The sequence below is a fragment of the Schistocerca serialis genome, chromosome 3 (genome assembly GCF_023864345.2).
Source record: "Schistocerca serialis cubense isolate TAMUIC-IGC-003099 chromosome 3, iqSchSeri2.2, whole genome shotgun sequence".
Classification (NCBI taxonomy): Eukaryota; Metazoa; Arthropoda; class Insecta; order Orthoptera; family Acrididae; genus Schistocerca; species Schistocerca serialis.
In genome coordinates, this window is record NC_064640.1 from 521,960,600 (window position 1) to 521,984,246 (window position 23,647).

Sequence of the window (23,647 nt, forward strand, 5' to 3'; positions counted from 1 at the left end):
TAGCCTGTCTAATGTACCAGTGATTCTATCAGGAATCATTTCTGTTTCTTCGCTTTCTATCAAGACAGGTGTATCATCAGCAAACAGAACGGGTGGTGAATTTATGTTTAATGGTAAGTCGTTGACATACAATAGAAAGAGAATTGGACCGAGGTCGAACCTTGTGGGACACCCTGTGTTATTGTTTTCCAGTCACACCGTTTGAAGAGATGATTGTTCTTTGTTTTCTATTAGATAAGTAACAAGTAATCCATTGAAGTACTGCACCCTTAATCCCATATTTTTCTACTTTGTGGATTAGCAAGGAATGATTTACCGAATCAAAAGCCTTTGTCAGGTTGCAGAAAGTTCTGGCTACTTTACTGTTTTTGTCTAGAGCTGTGCTAATTTTTTCTATGAAATTATGGCGTCTGTTGTATTTTTCCCTTGCTGGAAGCCAAACTGATTTCATAAAATGATCCCCTGTGATACAATAAAGTTTTGGATTTGGATAGCAGCTACTTTCTCGAAAATTTTTGACAGCACTGGAAGGAGGGAGATAGGACGATAATTCCCCATACCTTCTCTTGACCCTTTCCTAAAAAGTGGTTTTATTTCCGCATATTTTAATGAGTCTGGAAAACAACCTCCTTCAAATGATTTGTTGATTATTCAGCTAGTGGAGGACTTACTATTTTGTACACTGATTTAATTACTTTCGCAGGTATCCCGTCCCAACCCGCTAAATTTTTATTTTTTAGTGATAATTTAATGTCTTCTATTTCTTTCATTGTAATATTTCTAAATTTCATGGGAGATATATTTTTTCGATCAAGCCCATATGGACATACATTTTTATTGTAATTTGTAACATTGACATTTGATTTTGTCACATTGATAAAGAATTCATTGAAGTGCTCCAAAATTTGAGCAGGATTTACAATGGTGGTGTTTTCATGCTTTATTTTACAAATTTCATGGCTGCCGACTTTAATGCCCAATTCTGATTTAACAACAGACCACACTGCTTTTGATTTATTCTTATGGTTTGAGATTAGTTCGCTGTTAAACATTTGTTTTGCTGCCTTTACAACATTTTTGAAAACATTTTTATAATGCTTCACATATTCAATAAAAACTACTTTGCTATATTTCAGCTCTCTGTGCAGCTGCCATTTCCAAGTTTGTTTACTTGTCACTTTGGTGTTGCCACACTTAGGTGGAAAGGTTTCATTGAATACAAGAAAGAAGCTATTTAGGAATTTTTGGAAGTTTTCATTAATTGACTTGTTATTGTTACATTGCCAGTCTGTCTCTCTTAATCTGTCCTGGAATACAGCTAAATTTTCTGAGTTTAAATTTCTTTTAAAGTACTTAGGCTTATTTCTAGGTGAGGTTTCTGTGTTTGTTTTTGCCAGTTCAATAAAAAGTGCTTTATCATCAGACATTCCTATATCTAAGCAAAATTTATGAACGTCCTCAAACACATAATTTGTCAGAATGTTATCAATGCTGGTTGCTGACTGGGCATTTTCTCTGGTATATTCTAAGAAGTTAAGTTTGAAGCAAGATTCTTTTATTAGATCAGTGAATTTGTCAGCTTCATTCCATTCACTTAAGACATTGATGTTGAAGTCAGCTGCCATTACTACTTTTTTCTTTAATTAGGCTTTTGAGCATATTTTCTAATTTGTATGGGAACTTGAAACCTCCCCCTCACTTATCGACCTTAATGACAGTGAAAAATTAAACCGCGTGTACCTAATGGAAATTTGGGAAAAGCAATCGTCACCGAAGTTAATCTGTCGGTAAAGAGGGAGGAAAGGGTTACATCTAAATGAAAGGAAAAATGCAAATGAAACTGGTGGAAATTAATTTTGAAAAGGGGTAAAGTTAATGAAAAAAGTAAATGTGCGGCCGTTACATTAACAATTCAATTAACTAGCGGTAATTAGATATTTGAGATTTGGGGGAAATTACGGTCGCCAGTCCTAAGGACAATTACTATAGTAACTGAAAAAGAAAGGTTATTACACATATAATTCGCACTAAAAGCGTGGCAACTGAAGGTTGACACGTGTAGTGTGAAAACTGAAAGTTTGTCAGAAGTAATAAATTTCGCTACACTCTGAATTAATTTAGCAATAGAATTAATAAAACCGGAAAATCGAAAGTTAATTTAGTGACTGAAGTTAATAGTGAGCTTTCTTTCTGAAGCACATCGAAATTCAGTAAAATTCGGTTAGTCTTGGACTACCTCAACAATCATTTCAAAAGCTACTTGAATCTACGCAATTTAGAAATAAGAGATTTAACTTTGAACGTGAATTAAATGATTCTGAACAATTAACAATAGTAAAATTTAGTACGTACCAAGCTGAGCTGCAGTCACAGGTAAGCTAAAATATGGTAACAAAACTAGCACTCTTAATTTGTGCTTGTGTAATCTAAGTATTGTAGCCAGCTATGAATACTTAAAGTGAACTTTGAAATTAAAGCAGTGAAATGGAATTGTGCTGGCGTTTGAATTTCAACGACACTCGGGTTCATTTCGGAAAAGGAAGGGACCCTGCTTGGTAATGCACTTGGGACAATGAGCAACAAAGGTTCATGCTAAGTAGCTGTAATTTTGTGATGCAACAATTTTAAAAGTTTGAAAAACTGAGGTCTGCCATACAGTTCTAAAACTTTACGTGCTTCCAGTCTTCCTTGTTGGTTGATTGAAGGTTTGAAGCCGTCGATCGAGGATGTGGCGACAGTCACTCATTGTCGGCCGTCGCTGTTGCAGAAGCTGGATGTTGGCGCGCCTTCTTCTCGACACGGTCACCAGACGAAACGGGCTCTTGATGTGCGCCAGCTAATGCTTCCCGTCCGCGACACCATGTCAGAAACTATCATCGCAAGTCGAGCGCAATTACATGCTGCCAAACCCCGAAAGCGCGGCAACTCGCGGGAGCTTCACACCACACACCTGCTCCACTCGCTACTCCAGCCAGACCTCTGCTCAGCCCGCCTCCACGCGGCAGAGTTAACACTACCAAAGATCCTAAACACTTTCGTTCTCCACACGACCTATCGATGTATTCGTTCGATAGTATAGTTTTCCCTAGGCCAGACCCAGCGTATAAATACAAATAATCTTTACACAACAAACCAATTATACATCGACATAAATGCATAAATATATATACAAATAGTAAAACAATTACAATATATAAAGGCACAGAAATGTCATATTTTGAGGTAACAAAACAAGATAAAAAATAATAGTACAATAGATGGAAATAGGAGGATATGCATTTCCGGCGTTACACGTGCCCCACATCGTCTGAGGATGTTCGTGTAACGTAAACAGACTCAGAAAATGTCCCAAAAAAGAAACAGCGGAAATGCATATGCTCAAAACATCAACAAAATTTAGCATTCGTCTAATTAAGCATAATTCAATTTTTAGACCATAATAATTGAGTGGAGACACTCCTAATCTTATTCCACTCTGCCATCTTGCACAAAATAAAAGAGGTTGACAACATATTAAAATTCATAGAAAATATAGAAAATGGTTTAGCTATTCCAAAATCGTCAAAATCCGTAACACTATCAAGAAATGGAATACTATTTACAAAATTAATCAGAGTACATGGTCATAAAAACAGGTAGATCAAAATACGCAAATTAATTATTAATTACATAGAATACACATTTTATATAACCTTTTCATAATTATTATCTCGTCATGAGATTCCACTTAACGCTGAACAAGAAAATAATATTCAGTAGATCGAAAAAAAAACATAAATATTTACAGCAGAATTCTTTCACATCAGCTGTCCGGGAAGAAAAACTATTCCGCCTTTCGTACCGGCAAGTACAAAGAATGCCGAGAGCGGCAAGGAGAGCCTACGGCGGCACAAGAGCCGACAGCGGCTCCGCCTCGTCAGTATTGTTGCGCCCGCCTGTGCGGCACGCTTGATCTCACTCGCCTGTCTAACGGCATTTCCAGAACGTCCGCTTCACTGAATTCTTTGGGAAAAACTCACTCCCGAGTAATCTCAAGGAGTCCATTAACACTATCACAGTGGATAACTCAACATAGTCCATCATCACACGCATGTACTAGCCCGAAACTTAAAACTGCGTCTAAGTACATCGGCAATGACTAGTAAAACACACATTCATGAAATCTTACAGCTAGTTACAAAATCATATTTACATTGCTTAATCTACTGTGACTCAGCTGAAAACTTAAACTAGCAGCTTGGATTTTTCAATTGATAAATAATCACTCTCTCTTAAATCATTTAGTCAAAATTAATTACTTATTAATTACAACTTCTTTAATGTCCTCTTGGTCAGGCAAAAGCATGGCAATCTAGCAAACCTTAAATCTTACACCCTATATTTACATACTGTACAAATTACCCATTGTGTGGTATTAATCGATCCTAGGTTGGTACAATTTCAAGTACTATATTCCGTATACCTAACCGTTTTCCAGAGCTTGGATACTCTAAGCAATAAGCATTTGTGTGAGGTATACCAATGACTTTATATGGTCCATTATAAACAAACTTAAATTTAGAGATTTCATTGTCTATCTCGCTCCATTTCTCATGAGATTTTACAAGTACTAAGTCTCCGATTGCAAACTTAGCAAAACGCGCTTTAGCGTCATGACGACGTATGCGAGCATCGGCTTTAAGCTTCATTACTTCTCGCAAACGATCTTTTTTCACACCAATACTAATGTCAATCCGTGGAGGGAATTTGATTATCTCTTCCACTAAACTTTTACTTCTGTCATCCAACAAGATTTCCTCTGGAGAAAATCCCGTCGATTCATGTCTCAAGGTGTTCATAATTCTCTCAAATACTGCTACATATTTGCCCCATGCCCTATGGTTGTGATGGCAACAGGTACGGGAAAGTCGGCCTCGTCTTTGTTCGTGTGTTACGTTTGACACACCGACTACAATACTTTCCAATTCACTTTCTACACCATTGTCAATGCCGAGATTCCTCACATTACAGTAGTTCAAATTCATACCTACGTCAATAACATCCGGCCAGTTAACAATGTGTATAGGCTGGTATTGCCTATGCACATCGTCTCCTGCCTCGTCAAAACTAACTACTATCGTTTTATCTTGTGACGTACATGTCAAAGTTTTGCTTTCGCAATTAATCACTGCACGGTACTTTAATAGCCAGTCTAACCCGATAATTACTTCCGTAGTTAAGTCTGGTACGACGACAAACTCTTGTTCAAATCGTGCCCCACATATCTCGAAGTTGACAAAAATCTGTTTTGTGACCGGTTTACTGGCCTTCCCAGTAGCACCGATAATTTTCACTCCTGTTACTGGCATAACTACGATGCCAGGTCTGTCTTTCAGTAACTCAAATATTTTCCCAGATACAGCACTCAATTCTGCACTGGTGTCAATCAACACGTTTAGTTGTAGTTCGTGCATATTAACAGACACTACTATCTGTCTACACTTGTCCTCGACTGTTTCTTTATTTTCCCATAATAAATCCTCGTCTATATCCATGTCATTCCAGAAACAACCATCCGGCTTTGATCCTAAATTCGGCTTATCTGGCGGCTTTTTCAGCCTCTGTTCACATACAGTTTTAATTTCAACACGTTTGTCCCGAGGCTTAGTCTGTAGCTTCGCCTCCAATACCGAAACCTTTTCCTGTAACTCGTCAACTAGTGAGTGTTGCTTTGCTATCAATTCACTAATTGCCAACTTCGTTGATTCCACTTTGGTCAGATTGATCTCATCTGCCAATCTACCTGGAAGAATGTGCCCAGTAGCATCTGAAATTACTTCCTCTGGATCTGCGCAACCCACACTGCTACCGTCTGACCGTATAACGTCAGCTCTAACCTCATACACGCTGTAATCTACGTGCTTTTCTACCAATCGTTTCCGGCTATCACTAAAATTTTCGTAATCTTTCTCCTTAATACTCTCGCAATGTTTAAACTGGATGTTCGCGTCGGATGGGTCGGCTACTTCTACCACTACAACTTTCGGTAAAGTCTGCCGGTTAGGGCCAGAACTTTCCGTTACTACTTCAACATTCAACTCCTGCGGGACGAAACACGACGCATCTTGCTCGTGCTCCCCCTTAACATCAACTATTTCTAGTAAAGTCTGCCGGTTAGGGCCAGAACTTTCTATCACTTCACAATCACTATCTTCCTGCGGGACGAGACGCGGCAAATCCTGCCCGCGCTCCCCATAAACACTTCTCCCGTACAGGCCCCTATAATATCTTAGTTCGTCGTATAAGCGACCGAACTGCCTTAACCAGACCTGATCCCTCTCTGCATCCCCTCGCTCGATGACGGACGTTTTATCCGACATCTGATCTTCTTTCAACACTTGCGAATCATTCTTAAACTCATTCTCCAGTTCCGCTGTGGGTATTACAGCTGCCACTTTATAATCGATTTCCGGAACACTACTTAAATTGTTCTCACTGACAGTGGATGTATTTTCTACTGCCGTGTCTACAGCTGATCTACTACTTGTGGGCGCACTCCTTTCTCCTAATACTGGCACACTCTCCCGCCGTTGATTATTCCATACGGAATTTTCATAACGACGACACCTCGGTTTTCTACTGTTATTGGGCCGCCAAAATTTCTCCACGCCCGGTCGGCCCCTCACCGGCGCGGCTAATGGTTTCCCTGTCTCGTCCCAGCAGATACGCTCCCCGGATGCTGCTGAGGCGGCTGATCACACCCTCTGGCGTTATTACTATTCTGTGAAGCCCGTATCACGTTAGTGTGATACTGGTTTCCGTCATTCCTGTTATTATTTGCATTGTACCGATTGTTATTACGGTCCGAACCATTATTGTTATTGCTGCCATGGTTGCGGTTGCATTATTCCCATGGTTATCGTTGTTGTGGTTGCTGTGGTACCCGTTGTTGTTACCACGGCCTCTACCACTGTCGCGATTATTGCGCCAATTGTCCTCGTCCTCCACTCTTTCCAGAAAATCATTTATTGTCCTGTAATTGCTTCCTACGTAGCGTTTTGTATCATCTGGAAGCTTTTTGTAGAGTTCCCAGACTATTTCGGATTCCGTGCGGCGATCACGCAAATATTCCAACTTGCGGATCCAGCCCTCACAAAACTCCTTCATCGAGCCGCGCGAATTCGCATCGAAAGGCCTCGATACGACAAATTCGCGCCAGACACTTTGCTGTTTTTGCTCTGACCAGTATTCAGCCAGAAACAAATTTTTAAACTCGTCAAAAGTCAGGTTCGTAATGTTGAGGTTTAAGCCCCAACGCTTGGCATCACCAGCCAACACATCAATAACCGCATTAATTTTTCTCTCATTAGACCATGATCTGGGTAAAACTCTTTCACAATTTTTAATGAAATCCGTCGGGTGTATACCACCTTTTTTCAAGGGGTCGAACCGCTCCTCTTTCGTCAACAACTCCGAACTATGTGCACAGATTGGCACATAGCTCTGTTTTTCGTCAAGTTTCCTTTCTAATTCCGACACCCTCGTAATCACTTGGCAAGTGGTTGTCGCAAGCGTTTCCACTTCCCTCTTTTTCTCTTCGCAGGTATTAGCCTGCTTCATCACTTTGGTATCTACTTCGGATACTAAAGCCTTTAAAGTTTCCACCTTCTGTTGATCCTCTTTCCTCACTAATTGAATTTGTTCCGTCACCTTATTCTCGATGATCGGAGCAACTGCGTCTCCTACACTTTTCTCGATTCTGCTAATTTCGGAATCAAACCGAGTATTTATGCTTGCAATTTCCGCCTGAACGCCTATCATTTCCTGTTTAAGATTACCGATTTCGGTATTAATCACGACGATATCGTCTTTGATTTTATCAACTTTTGTGTTAACAACTTCAACATTGTTGTTAACAACATTAATAGCTTTGTTCTGATTGTCTAGCATTCGTTCAATTTTTTTAGACTGAGCTTCTTGCTTGGCAGCCTGAGCTTCTTGCTTGGCAGCCTGAGCTTCTTGCTTGGCAGCCTGAGCTTCTTGTTTGGCAGCCTGATCGTCTTGCTTGGCAGACAGAGCTTTAATTTCTGCCGATTGACTCTTGATTTCGTTAATCAAAACATTCAATAAATCAGTTAAATTCCCGGAAACTACCGGTTTTACTTCCGTAGCGGCTTCCTCTTTAATTGTCCCCCCGTATTCGTCATCAAGGGATTCAGATTTGATTTTCACTTCCGATTCCGAAACATTTTCTAAAGTCTGGAATTCCATTTCTGCTCTTTGATACGTTTCGGCGGTCGCATCTTTCATGCTAGCCGCCTGCCCCGTAACAATGGGTACCGCGGTGCGCGTTTCCCACTGTTCGACCGATTGTTCCGTATCTAAGTCTACCAAATTTTGGTAATTGTTGCCTTCACTCATTTTAATAATTTTCAATATAAATGCAAAATCTCAAATCTAATTAGGATTCCTCACACTAATATTCTCGCTGACGTATCGACCATTTCGTAACCAGTACTTTGTTACGAGATTTGCACAATGCAAAATTCGTGTCCAGAACAACCTCAGATTTGAAGATTGTCCTGTCACCAGGTCGCCACGTGTAACCTCCCCCTCACTTATCGACCTTAATGACAGTGAAAAATTAAACCGCGTGTACCTAATGGAAATGTGGGAAAAGCAATCGTCACCGAAGTTAATCTGTCGGTAAAGAGGGAGGAAAGGGTTACATCTAAATGAAAGGAAAAATGCAAATGAAACTGGTGGAAATTAATTTTGAAAAGGGGTAAAGTTAATGAAAAAAGTAAATGTGCGGCCGTTACATTAACAATTCAATTAACTAGCGGTAATTAGATATTTGAGATTTGGGGGAAATTACGGTCGCCAGTCCTAAGGACAATTACTATAGTAACTGAAAAAGAAAGGTTATTACACATATAATTCGCACTAAAAGCGTGGCAACTGAAGGTTGACACGTGTAGTGTGAAAACTGAAAGTTTGTCAGAAGTAATAAATTTCGCTACACTCTGAATTAATTTAGCAATAGAATTAATAAAACCGGAAAATCGAAAGTTAATTTAGTGACTGAAGTTAATAGTGAGCTTTCTTTCTGAAGCACATCGAAATTCAGTAAAATTCGGTTAGTCTTGGACTACCTCAACAATCATTTCAAAAGCTACTTGAATCTACGCAATTTAGAAATAAGAGATTTAACTTTGAACGTGAATTAAATGATTCTGAACAATTAACAATAGTAAAATTTAGTACGTACCAAGCTGAGCTGCAGTCACAGGTAAGCTAAAATATGGTAACAAAACTAGCACTCTTAATTTGTGCTTGTGTAATCTAAGTATTGTAGCCAGCTATGAATACTTAAAGTGAACTTTGAAATTAAAGCAGTGAAATGGAATTGTGCTGGCGTTTGAATTTCAACGACACTCGGGTTCATTTCGGAAAAGGAAGGGACCCTGCTTGGTAATGCACTTGGGACAATGAGCAACAAAGGTTCATGCTAAGTAGCTGTAATTTTGTGATGCAACAATTTTAAAAGTTTGAAAAACTGAGGTCTACCATACAGTTCTAAAACTTCACGTGCTTCCAGTCTTCCTTGTTGGTTGATTGAAGGTTTGAAGCCGTCGATCGAGGATGTGGCGACAGTCACTCATTGTCGGCCGTCGCTGTTGCAGAAGCTGGATGTTGGCGCGCCTTCTTCTCGACACGGTCACCAGACGAAACGGGCTCTTGATGTGCGCCAGCTAATGCTTCCCGTCCGCGACACCATGTCAGAAACTATCATCGCAAGTCGAGCGCAATTACATGCTGCCAAACCCCGAAAGCGCGGCAACTCGCGGGAGCTTCACACCACACACCTGCTCCACTCGCTACTCCAGCCAGACCTTCTCTGCTCAGCCCACGCTCCACGCGGCAGAGTTAACACTACCAAAGATCCTAAACACTTTCGTTCTCCACACGACCTATCGATGTATTCGTTCGATAGTATAGTTTTCCCTAGGCCAGACCCAGCGTATAAATACAAATAATCTTTACACAACAAACCAATTATACATCGACATAAATGCATAAATATATATACAAATAGTAAAACAATTACAATATATAAAGGCACAGAAATGTCATATTTTGAGGTAACAAAACAAGATAAAAAATAATAGTACAATAGATGGAAATAGGAGGATATGCATTTCCGGCGTTACAAACTGATCCATTATTTGATTTCCCTGGATTCTGTGAATTGAAATTACAATAATACCTAGATGTACAAGTTCTACACAGCAACTTTCAATGCTACATTCCTCATTCAAATGATCAAACTCATTCCTTCTTTTAAAAGTTATGTTAGAATGAACAAGTATACTTGAGCCTCCATGTGATTTATTTTGTCTGCAGTAGCTAGCAGCTATGGTGAAGTTTTAGATTTTATTTAGAAATTTTAGAGTGTCTTTCGTCAACCAATGTTCGTTACAAATTTGCATTCAGACAGAAATAATTGCAATTCATCTATTTTACATGTGCTATTCAAGGAGTTAGAGTTTAGACCATTTACAGGGTGTTTCAAAAATGACCGGTATATTTGAAACGGCAATAAAAACTAAACGAGCAGCGATAGAAATACACCGTTTGTTGCAATATGCTTGGGACAACAGTACATTTTCAGGCAGACAAACTTTCGAAATTACCGTAGTTACAATTTTCAACAACAGATGGCGCTGCGGTCTGGGAAACTCTATAGTACGATATTTTCCACATATCCACCATGCGTAGCAATAATATGGCGTAGTCTCTGAATGAAATTACCCGAAACCTTTGACAACGTGTCTGGCGGAATGGCTTCACATGCTGATGAGATGTACTGCTTCAGCTGTTCAATTGTTTCTGGATTCTGGCGGTACACCTGGTCTTTCAAGTGTCCCCACAGAAAGAAGTCACAGGGGTTCATGTCTGGCGAATAGGGAGGCCAATCCACGCCGCCTCCTGTATGTTTCGGATAGCCCAAAGCAATCACACGATCATCGAAATATTCATTCAGGAAATTAAAGACGTCGGCCGTGCGATGTGGCCGGGCACCATCTTGCATAAACCACGAGGTGTTCGCAGTGTCGTCTAAGGCAGTTTGTACCGCCACAAATTCACAAAGAATGTCCAGATAGCGTGATGCAGTAATCGTTTCGGATCTGAAAAATGGGCCAATGATTCCTTTGGAAGAAATGGCGGCCCAGGCCAGTACTTTTTGAGGATGCAGGGACGATGGGACTGTAACATGGGGCTTTTCGGTTCCCCATATGCGCCAGTTCTGTTTATTGACGAAGCCGTCCAGGTAAAAATAAGCTTCGTCAGTAAACCAAATGCTGCCCACATGCATATCGCCGTCATCAATCCTGTGCACTATATCGTTAGCGAATGTCTCTCGTGCAGCAATGGTAGCGGCGCTGAGGGGTTGCCGCGTTTGAATTTTGTATGGATAGAGGTGTAAACTCTGGCGCATGAGACGATACGTGGACGTTGGCGTCATTTGGACCGCAGCTGCAACACGGCGAACGGAAACCCGAGGCCGCTGTTGGATCACCTGCTGCACTAGCTGCACGTTGCCCTCTGTGGTTGCCGTACACGGTCGCCCTACCTTTCCAGCACGTTCATCCGTCACGTTCCCAGTCCGTTGAAATTTTTCAAACAGATCCTTTATTGTATCGCTTTTCGGTCCTTTGGTTACATTAAACCTCCGTTAAAAACTTCGTCTTGTTGCAACAACACTGTATTCTAGGCGGTGGAATTCCAACACCAGAAAAATCCTCTGTTCTAAGGAATAAACCATGTTGTCTACAGCACACTTGCACGTTGTGAACAGCACACGCTTACAGCAGAAAGACGACGTACAGAATGACGCACCCACAGACTGCGTTGTCTTCTATATCTTTCACATCACTTGCAGCGCCATCTGTTGTTGAAAATTGTAACTACTGTAATTTAGAAAGTTTGTCCACCTGAAAATGTACTGTTGTCCCAAGCATATTGCAACAAACGGTGTATTTCTATCGCTGCTCGTTTAGTTTTTATTGCCGTTTCAAATATACCGGTCATTTTTGAAACACCCTGTATATTGTAATGCATAATATGCATGCTTCCAGATTTATTTATTACTGTGGGTAGATTTTCGTTTGGTAAGGATTTTGATATTATTTGGGTTGTTCCCCCCCCCCCCCCTCCCCCACATGTAATTTTGCATTCCTCTCTCTGCTTATTCGTTTCCCTTTTTAGTACTTTTTAAGATGTGAGATACATCAGTAAACGTTTTACTAAGCAATATGGAGCCTAGCCTGTTTAGATGAAGGCCATCTATCCCCAGGCATTTGTCACACAAGTACTTGTTTGGGTCTATAAATATTGCTCCAAGATCATTACAATGCTCCCTGATATTACTTTTTATCTTGGTTACGTATTTATAACTTACTGACATGCTGCATATTATACCTCTGATAACAATTTTTGAAATCCTATATAAGCTTCTTGCCGTTCAAATTAAGTTTTGTGTTTCATTGATAAGGTCTTCTTCACTGGAGCTGTGAAGAGAATTCATTCCTACGCGAATGAACACGCCCTTGTAGTTTTTTGGAGAAATTTGTGGAGATTCTTCTTTTGGGTTTTGAATGTTACTTAAATGTTTGTTTAGTTGCTGTGTCCTGATTCCTGGACGTACACCAATCTTTGCATTTGGCACGTTGATGTTTTTCAGCATAGAATCGCCAATAATAAGAAATTCATTATTTTCATTTTTGACTTCGCCAACATGACAACTTTCCTTGTTTTTCTTGTAAGTAACACTATTCCAATGGTATTTGTTTCTTGAATTTGCATTTTCTAGTGGTTTTTCAGAGTCTGCTGTCGATGTTTTTGGTGAAACAGTGGCACTTTAGTTTTCGACATTTAGGTTGTTTACACTCACTGTATCCCTCTTGTTGCAGTTATAACCTGCAAGCTCACATGCCTTCTTTTGTTGCTTACTTCCTTGCTTAAGTGACAATATTTCACATTTTAGAGTGTCAATTTCTGTTTGCATCGCTTTTATGATTTTGTCTTTCGTCTTTAACATCCGATGCTAGACGTACATTTTCTTCATGTATGCAATCAAATCAAGACCATTTAAAGTTTTCACTCATGAATTTAAGCCACGTTTTTGCACATTTCTCACGCATCCAAAAATTGCACTTAACACATAGTATTCCTTTCACTACACGTTTTTGACATTTCTTGCATGACAAACTGTTTAATTTGTTTTTATCCGAGAGCACTGTGTCACTGCACTTTTCACTGGGTGCCATCTTCTCGTGAGAGATTTAGAAGCAAAAGCAACAGGTCATTCAGAGCCATCAGCATATCAGTGAACTAGGACTGTGCCAGTGTCATACTGTGAGGTGTCAGTCACTAAAACTAAGTGCAGGTCCGTAGAGAATGCAGATAAACAAGGACCCTGAGAATAGTTTTGATTTCAACATTTGAAAAACACATTCGTAGTCTGGGCTCCAGCAAAAGTTACACTCGTGCATAACAAGGCATGCAACGGGTGGGCCATTGTGGCTACCCCTGGCAGGATTTTATGATAGTAGGCTGTCTACCCTGGGAAGGCTTGAAGCTCCTTCGTTGATGAGGGGCGAGGCATAGACTTAACAGTGGAGGTGTGGTCTGGCAGAGGATGAACCCCATCCAGCAAGAGCTCAAACTCCGAATAAACAATAGAAGATTGAAAAAACTGAGATTTTGTGAGGTTACACCTAGACTGTGGACTGTAAGACAGAAAACAAAGTGCATGAATTTCTCAAGTGATTGGCCATGGAGAAGTCCATAACAACAATATCATCCAGATAATTAACGCAATGCGACACAGGTGTAGTCAGTTGTTCTAAAAATCATTGGAAAATAGCAGTGGCACTAGCCACACCAATAGGAAGGCGCCAATATTTATAGCAACCAAAAAGAGTATTCAAAACCAGAACTCACCGAGACTATTTTTCCACAAGGACCTACAGATATGCTTCAGACAAATCAATTTTATAAAAGTACTGATCACTCGATATTTTCACCAACAGTTCCTCCTGGCATGTGAGAGGATACGACTGCACATTGACTGTAGTACTGAAATCACCTGACTGTAGTACTGAAATCACCAAGAGGTCAAGTTTACCCAACGGCTTCTTATTTACAACCAGCGGAGAAGGCCATTCACTAGCCGTAACAGGTTGCACCACCCATAGAGATTGAAGTCTGTCCAATTCTGCTTTCAGTTGATCTTTCAGGGTGACAGGAATAGGACACGCATGACAAAAATGAGGCCAAGCCATTTATTTCAAAGAAATATGAGCAGAAAAATTCAAAGCACATTCTATACCTTCCGAAAACAAGTCTGAAAACTCCTCACCCAGTGTTTCCAGTTGAGAGTATGGTACCCGACTGGACACAAGATGAACTGCATTGGTGATAGAAAATCCAAATTCCTGAAGTGCATCCATCCAAAACAAGTTCTCAGCACCGGCACCAGCAACCACCAAAAATGTAATGGAATGAACCCCTGACTTGTAAGAGGGAGATGTTGTAAATTGTCCCAACAGCGCAATGTTCTGTTTGTTATAACTGATAGTAGTGTGCCTAAACTCATGTAGGTTTGAAAATTCAATTAAGTCACTACAGCTCCTGTGTCGACCTGTAGCTGAAGCACTTGGCAAAAACACTTAACTTGATAAACAACTTGGCATAAGACACAAGCATTATAGTCACACAGTGTACATCCAAGTCCATATCCTGAGCAACCTTCGCCAAACAATACACAGAGACGTTGTGGCCGTTCTTCTGGCAAGCATTACAAGTAGCCCAGCACTTAGGGCACACTGCATATTTGTGCTGAACAAAAAAGAAAAGGACAAGATGGAAATGGAGAACGCTAATGCGGGCACTGTGGCGATCACAGCTGCTTGGGCCGGCCTTGGTCTGCTCGGCGCAGGGCTAGCATGTTTACCACCACCACTGTCACTTCCTCGTGCAAGCTGTCTGTTGTCCTAGCGGGCACATCTTGTGACACTACTGCCACATTGTCTCACACTTCATTTTGGTCACCCACTGCCCGGGAAACTTCAAAAGATTGTACTGTTTGCAAAACTTCCACATAATAAAGCCTTCTGTCACACTTTCTTGTCCAGAGCTAAGCATATAATTGTGTGGCACACCATACGGTCTGCGCAAGTGTCATTATGGTCGTCAGTAATGAACTGATACTTACGGCTAAGGCCGTGAAATTTGGCTGCCCAGGCCCTGTGTGACTGGTTTGGTTTTTTGTGACATTGGTAGAATTCAACTCGTGCTGCTCTGACGTGCGTTCATTTGAGAAGGTAGTTGGACAATAAATTGCTCATGTGATCAAAAGTAAGAGCTGCCGGTTCTTGTAAAGGAGCAAGTTTACACAGTAATTGATACACATTATGTGGAATCCACAAGAGGCTTTGCGCAAGTTCGAACCTGACACACCGAAAACCAAAAAAAGCTGTCTGAGTCTTTTTTTGTAAGCTACCAATCCTCGGCTAAATCATCAGACAGAAGACAACTGGGTGGATAGACCGGCAGAACTGTAGCCTGTCTATTAACGGAAGCCGACAAAGTGGTCACTGCAGAAGTAAGCCGTTTAATCAGGGCCGATAGCACAGCATCCATAATGACTAAACCTAATGAAACCGCACTTACAGACTTTCATCCTCACTGTCAGTCGTGTAGTAATTAAGCAATATGCAAAACTGATCCAAGTAACATAAGTATGACTTTCTTCATAAACCTCTTAACAATAACAGAAATAAACCTCTCTCGACTCATCACGTAACGAGGCAAAACAATCATCAAAAGGTGCAACATAAGTGATACACAGAACAGCTGATGTGAGTGATACAAACTGAAAGAACATAGTGAGAGTGAGACAGCGTTGCTCCATGCATTTATATAAGTGTGAGTTACCAGTAGACAGCATGGCAGAGACCGCACTGTGTGCTTGATTCTTACAGATGGCTGCTAGTGGCCAGTCCGGGCTGATACAGTTCACTTAAGAACACATGTGCGGCGGCACTACACTCACACTCACACGCATTAGTAGCAGGATACAGCAATAACAAAGATTGCTCAGGGCAGTTGTTTCCCATTGAAGATGTTGCTATCCCATTATCATCATCAAGACAAGTTCCAGTTATCAATCTGGAGGAAGCTCCTACTAGAACTGCCTGTAGAATTGCCTGACTGGGGGATGATGTCGGTGCGTGTTAGCCATTCTGCACCACCTTTTGGATGATTTCAAATGTGGAGTGGAGAAAAGACAGACCAAATGGCCCACGATAAAACACCACACCAACACTGAGGAGTATCCACCAACTAACCAGCACTGTTACAGGGTGTTGCTGGCTGAACAACTCTTAATTTCGTGGTTCATGTGAAGAAGAAAGGTGGCACACTGCATTTCTGTATTGGCTGGTGATGACTGAACAGAATCACAAAAAATATAGGTTTCATGTTGCCACATGTTGATGATATTGGTGACTCCATTAACTATTTGAAAGGGCAATGTATTTCTCAACTAATGACACGCAGACAGACTACTGGCAAATGGAGGTTGACTAGCCTTTCTGAAAAAATACTGCCTTCTTAACACCTGATGGCCTCCATTAGGTCAAAGTTATGCTGTTAGGACTATTTAATACTCCAGCCACCTTCAAGGATGTGATGGGGAACCTCTGGAGAATCTGATACCAATACCAATTGTCATGCGGCAGTGCCATTGCTCCAGATTGGAATTGGTCTCTTGGGTAGGTTCCCAAAGTCAATAAATGGGAATCGGTGGATAATAGTCTCCACTGGCTACCTCACATACCATACTCTCACTAAAGTTGTGCCAACTACTGAAGCTCCAGAAATTGCAAGGTTTCTTGTAGAAGACATCATGAAGCACAGATCATCCCATGTGATGATTTCTGCTAACGGAAAAGTGTTCTAGGTGAGAGTAGTATCAGAGGTAATTTCACGTTGTGACATCATCCCCAGAATGACAAGTGCCTACATCCCACAGTCTAATTGCATCACAGAACATTTTATTAAGATGTTGCAGATGTGCTGTCAGTGTAGTAGATGGTTATGATTAAAGTGCAGCTACTTGCGGAAGTACAGTGTGGGCTGTAATTATTGTATGGCAGTGAAACTCTGTAGATATTCTAATGTGTTAATGTGGATCTGATTTATACTGGAAAAAACTTACATCCAATTTTGGCCACCAGCTGCAAATCTAGCACTTGAATTCAAGAAAGACATACAGAAATGTTTCCATATGTAACAGATTAGGACAGAAAACATCAAACAACTGAGAGGGGATAATGTTGATTTTATTATTAACTGCTAACACAATTTGTTCAATATGGGCTCAGGAGCCGTTGACAAGATGCTGCAACTGCAAAATGATGTGATCAACAGTTGCTTGCAGCAGTTGTGGTGGAATCTGAGTGCCATGGCCCTGTTTACTGCCCTTCAGATGAGGTAGAGACCGAATGTGTACATGGTAAATACGTTCTTTTAGATATCTCCTGAGCCAAAAGTCACATGGAATGGTACAATACTGCCGTGACATTTACATACAACACAATGCAGAAGGACACTATAGGCATCACACCGTTCTATTTGCTCCACAGGTATGAGGCCAAAATAACAATGTATATGCTGTTCCAGTTTCAGTCAGATGTCACTCAGGATGACTATGTGAAACACCTCATCATCAAGACCTAAAAAGCAAGATTGCTGGCTCACATACAGACCCAGTAAGGCCAGAGGAAAGACTGAGATCACTATGCATCAAACACCAGCATGTGAGATACAGCCTGGGAGATGTAATATGGATTTTTACACATGTGAGGAAAGTGATGCTATCAAAAAAGTTACTAAGACACTAATTTGGGCTGTACCATATCCTTTCTCTCCTGTTGAACATCACATATGCAGTCAAGGATTACGTTATGATCCTTAATCAAGACAAAAAGAAAAGTGGAGACATCCATGTCCTCCATATGAAACCCTACTACAGTCATGGGTCACAGATTGATGATGTGGGCTTCTCATTCAACTGAAGGTCCACTCAATGATCACAAAGCGTTGATGGGAGGGACTGCCTTCAATGCTCATCATGGTGAGGAGACTACCAGCTTGACCCGAACATGAGGATCCTCCTGTGCAGCCATATGGAGGACCTTTGATAAGATCTAGATGTAGGATACTGTAGCCAGCTCCAGTGAGAACTTCTGAAACAGGGAATTGCTGTGTCTCTAGGGGCGGGAGCTGTGCCACAAGCTGTGCTGCATGGAATATGTAGTGGCAGTTTGTGTCACTGACTGGCATGCTGCGGGTCACCAGTTCAAATTTAATCACTAGCAAATATCTATTATTTAGTATTTATCATTATAGAACATTTTTTAAATGTCTAATGTCTTAATGTTCACATATTCTGGAATTTTTTATGTTTGTACAAATAGTAGCACTCTCTGTCCAAGATTTACTTATGTTCTCTCTGTGTGTTGGTGTCTGTAATTAACATGCTTGCAGTGCTAAGTGTTGTACTTCATTGTCAATCCTCCTTTGGGATTTGGACTCAGCTGTGATTACAACATAACAGTATTACAAGCAGAAATGAAGTATTAATAAATAATGTCTCAGGTAAAGATTTACATCAGGCTATCATGAAGAAATGAGGGGAAACTGTACCGTGATATGGACAAGCACAGCTCATCTGCAAAGGTATGGATAAGCACAGCTCATTTGCAAAATTTTGCTACAGACAACTCTGCATAGTGTAGAAGTGTATTGTTGGAGATGCAAAATTCATACATTGAAAGCAACTAGGAGCATTCATATCAAAATCAGAACTGTATGGTCTGTTTTGAAAGTAGTATCATGGCAGAAAGCGAATACTGAGGGTATTATACAGAGAGTACTCAAGATATTGTACCTCTACAGTAAAATATAGTCATATGGCAATTTTGGTTAGCAGTTGCCTATGTGTAGATTTAGCCACCTAATTGGAAAGGTTTTCTATCTTCAAACCAAATGGTTTCTTTACCCTCATTTTTGTAAAATATTAAATATTTGTGTTTATACCTGGCAAATAACACCAAAATTTCATTGGCAGAGGCAAACATGCAGAAGTTTTAGGAGCATAAACTGTATGTTGCATGCAGCTTTAAGAAAGAGATTGAACTGATTGTTAAATAATTGAAGATTAAAGATTCCAGTGAGTATGATAAAGTATCAAGTAGGCTTATAAAGTTCATTGTGTTGTGCAGTCCTATCTCATGTGCGTGATTAATTTAGTAGGTGTGGTCTGTTTCAAAACAGATTAAAATATTCATTTATAAAATGGGAGTCAGGGCTAATATAGACAGTTACAAGTTGATTGCATTACTACTTATGTATTCAAACATTTTTGAGGAAACCCAATTCAAAGTTGATCTCTGTTTTTTCTCACTCGGCAACAGCAGTCTCTGCCCAGTTTTCTATATATGAGAGGATCATCAGTTAACCTCCCCCTCCTCTCTCCCCCCCCCCCCCCCCCCCTTAATTTCATAATGACCTAACTTGAGCAAGTATGTAATGTGGTCCACAAAATCAAAGAATTCTGTACTACCCCATATAGAAATAAATCATATTTTTCATTGTCATTCTTTTCCTTAAGAAACTACAATGAGACTGAGAATAAATTAAGGATACTAGAACCTGTTACAACTTGTCTGTAATCATGTTAGTGTAAAGCTACTCAAAATCCTTCCTAATTCCGAATAAAAGTGTAAAGCTTTGACCACTGAAACAGCCCACTGATCTGTTTGCGGAGTGGATATACCACAGCTATCTGCAAACAGTTTGTTAGTTTCTCATTTGGTTTCAAGGTGCATGCCTTCACTTGATTATATTGTGGAATTATAACCATTTTGACACATTTATGCATCAGATAATTAGTGCAGATAGTCCATGACACCATTTTCTTTTAACAGAGAAGACAAAAGTATGTACTGATTATATTGGCACAGTGCTTAGTACAATGGATTTGCATTTGGGAGGAGCAGGGTTCAAACCTCAATCTGACCATTCTGATTTAGGTTTAACATATTTTTCCTGAATCAGTTAAAGCTCTGTCTCCAGTGGCCTTGTTGCCAGTAGGATGTTAAACCCTACTCCTTGTTCTTTTTCTTTTTTCTTTTTTACATAGCTGGAGAGTAAGCAAATATATGATACTACTCACATAAAGACAGCTTTGCATTTAGAAGAATTTAAAAAAGTACATGTTATAATGTTATATTTTAAATGAAAACTTCTGCCAGTAAAATAAAATTAGTGTTCACTGCAACCTAAATACAAACTGACAGTCAAAGGACACCGTACACCCATTGTGGTTATTGTAAATCATTCTAAATTTATTCAGTATACTTTTTGCTTTGTGTTATTTAATTAGATATAAAAAATTCCATCAGTGTATTATGGTTACTGTCATCATGTGGCTTGTATTATGGCCACTGACATCATGTGGCTTTATTGGCTCATGAAATGAGTTTCCACATTGTGACACACTATCTTATGCTTGTAATATCAGCACAGGAAAAAGAAAAGATAATGGTATCTGTTAAAATACTATTGAAGTCCAACTGTCATTTTGTCATATTATGTTCAAAAATAACTTACAAAAATTGCACATATTTGCTATGCATTAAGTGAAGTACCACTCATCTATATTTAACCTGCTAACTTGAAACTTTAATATAAGTATGGAGTTTGATAACATCGTTTAATGGGAAAATGAAATGGTGAGTTTTGCATGCTTATTATTTAATAATATAGCAGCTTTTCTTAGTTTGCTGTTTGTTTGTTTATCCTATTTTTCTGCATTTAAATGTTTGTTCTCTATATATTTCCTCTGTGTTTCCTGAATGATAGCGTACATGTGAACATTACAGTCATTCCAGGCATACAATATCACAACAGATAGTTTATTCAGTGGGTTGTCAGAGATTGTCTAAATTAATGATTCATACTGTTTCTGCATGTACACAAATAACTGTAACAGTAGATCCAAATATCAAAATTGTTTGCACAGTAATTTACATGTCAGCTATTAGATGAATGAAAGGCTTGCTGCTAGTTTGATGTGTTAGGGCTGCTCAGTAACAAGATGTTTTTAGGTACTGGGTGGGTGATGTCGGACTGGATTTATTATGTGTATCTTGATTGATCAGTCCCCTACAGTATTCTTAATATATACAAGGAAACAGACAGTGCAGGGAGAAGCAAAATTTTCATTTTGACGTGTAGTTCCTTTTACACATTCTGCGCTTACTGTTCTGTATTACCAGAGGGGTTTCAGTGGCTAAAGTAAAATGAAGAATATAACTAATTTTAAATATAGACATATTTTATTTTCGTCATCTCTGTAAATGTGGAAAATAAATTTTGAAAGATAAAACTGTGTTACCAGTTACTTTTGAGTTTTATGACATGATAAAATTTTGAAAGGTCATGTTTCACTATCAGGCAACAACTTGTGATTTTTATTTAAGTGCAGGAGACTGCAGTGCATTTTGTTTATAGGTCTCTAAACTTTCCAACTTTTATATCAAAATTATTGTTCTGAGAACTAATTATGTACTAAACACAAGTAGGTTTGTGAAAACATTTTCTCCGGCCCTTGGAGGAGCAGTGTAGAACAATCTTGTGCTGTTGAATTTCATAGTTTTATTAGTAGTAACCAAACTGTGTGTTTATATCAAAGAACAGTATGTCACTGAATGAAAATTCCTGTAAAATTAAAGCTGTGTGCTGAAAAGAGACTTGGATTCGGGACCTTTACCTTTCACAGGCAAATGTTCCGTCGACTGAGCTACCCAAGCATGACTCGCAACCTGTCCTCACAGCTTTACTTCTGCCAGTACTTCATCTCTTACCTTCCAAACACTCAGAAGTAATTGAATGTCTATTGACCTAAAGTGGAAACTTGATTTATCAGATTAATTGTTGTTGTCTGTCATTCAGATGATCAAAAATCTAGATAACTGAATCGATATTCATCTTAATATCACTTACAGAAATATCTACACCATACTTACCAGCTAACTTACAACCACATTCTCCTTTTTTAATGAATCAATAATGTTTGTTTTTTCTTGAGCAATAACACCAGTCTCTTGTGCTGTGACATTATAATCATAGAAATGACACAGTGCAGTGACTGGCAACTGTCTAACTGAAACGGTAATGAAATGCACAGGACAGAGGTCACATGGGGTGCGGCCGGGTGGTGCCAGCACGACATGTCCGTGTACACACCAACTAGACTACAAAAATATTTGCTCGCAGTTGACAATCCAGATAATCATGAGTCCATATAACTGAGGTCTGGGTAACCGAGTCTCCACTGTATGTTAAAGTATTACAGGATGATTAATATAATCTGGAAAGATGATAAACAGACACACTGCTAAACATAAGTTTCGTCATTACAAACTAATATATATTTTTCAGTCCAGTTATGTGCTAATAACACCAACATTGTAAAGTTCATGCTCAAAAACAAGTTCTACACGCCCCAAGGGTCACATCAAATGTGTTTATAAACACACTTGCATTTACTAAATAATTCAGTTCTCAGAATAACATGTTTTGAGCAAAATCTGCTTGTTTTAAAGGCCTATCAATGAAAGGCAGCCCTGTGAGCTTGTGACAAAATTACTACTTGATGGTGGAGCACAGGCTGCTTGTAATAAGGAATAAAAACAAAAACTAATTATAACAAAGTTTCCCTATACTGATGATTAGGCATGTTTTGTTGTGTAAGATTTATTGACAGTAAATTAAATACAAGAATATATTCATGTAAATTTTATAGCATGGCTTTCATTTATTTCAAGAACAAAACTTAATAATTTGTTTCACATAGTGCTGTGTGTTGATTATTTGGTAATTTCTTTTGTAGGTATCTGGTGCTTTTGCGATTATGGTTTCAAATGAAGGTATGAAATTACTACAGGGCCTACCTTTTCTTTTCCTGTGTAGTTGGAATTGCTTTACAGTAATAAATCCATAAGATGAGGGAAACAGCTCTGGGAGGGGCTATGTTGCTCACATTTGTTTAGACTGACTTGTCACAGTAGCGCAGCACTAACACATTGTAATTTATTAAGAAAAATGTGAACTGACTTATGACATGATACCATTGGTACATGCATTGTAGGCTTTACCTGAAACATTCATTGTGCTCTAACCTAAACCACATATAATCATGTTTCTGGTTATCAGAATGAGCACAGATGTGGAACCTGTGGAGATTGTAGCACTGAAAGATTGCTAAACATTAAGACTGCCACAGACCACCTAAATAGTGGTTTAATCATCATTAGTGCTGTTCACATGTCCTGTTAACTGCCCTGCTATATACTATTTTCAGTTCATGTTTGGCACACCATCTGTTTTAATTTCAGCTTTTTAGTTGGAACAGCTTTTTATAGTGTAGTATAATAGCATTTGTTTCTTCCTGTTCACCATTTGCTGTCTACTCTCTATCCTGTCTCTTCAGCACACTGTAGCCTACTAATGTTGCTGTATCTCCATC

At 39.5% G+C, this 23,647-nt stretch overlaps 1 protein-coding gene across 3 annotated transcripts in view; it reads left to right on the forward strand.

The window, feature by feature from the left end:
• Positions 1-23,647, forward strand: part of LOC126470398 (transcriptional adapter 1-like) — a 178,391-nt gene that overhangs the window by 40,802 nt on the left and 113,942 nt on the right. For all 3 annotated transcript variants that reach the window (XM_050098242.1, XM_050098241.1, XM_050098243.1), the window contains one exon: positions 23,012-23,048. In XM_050098242.1, coding sequence (XP_049954199.1) covers positions 23,043-23,048 — 6 coding nt within the window. In that variant the 5' untranslated portion in view covers positions 23,012-23,042. The remainder of the gene's footprint in view (positions 1-23,011; positions 23,049-23,647) is intronic.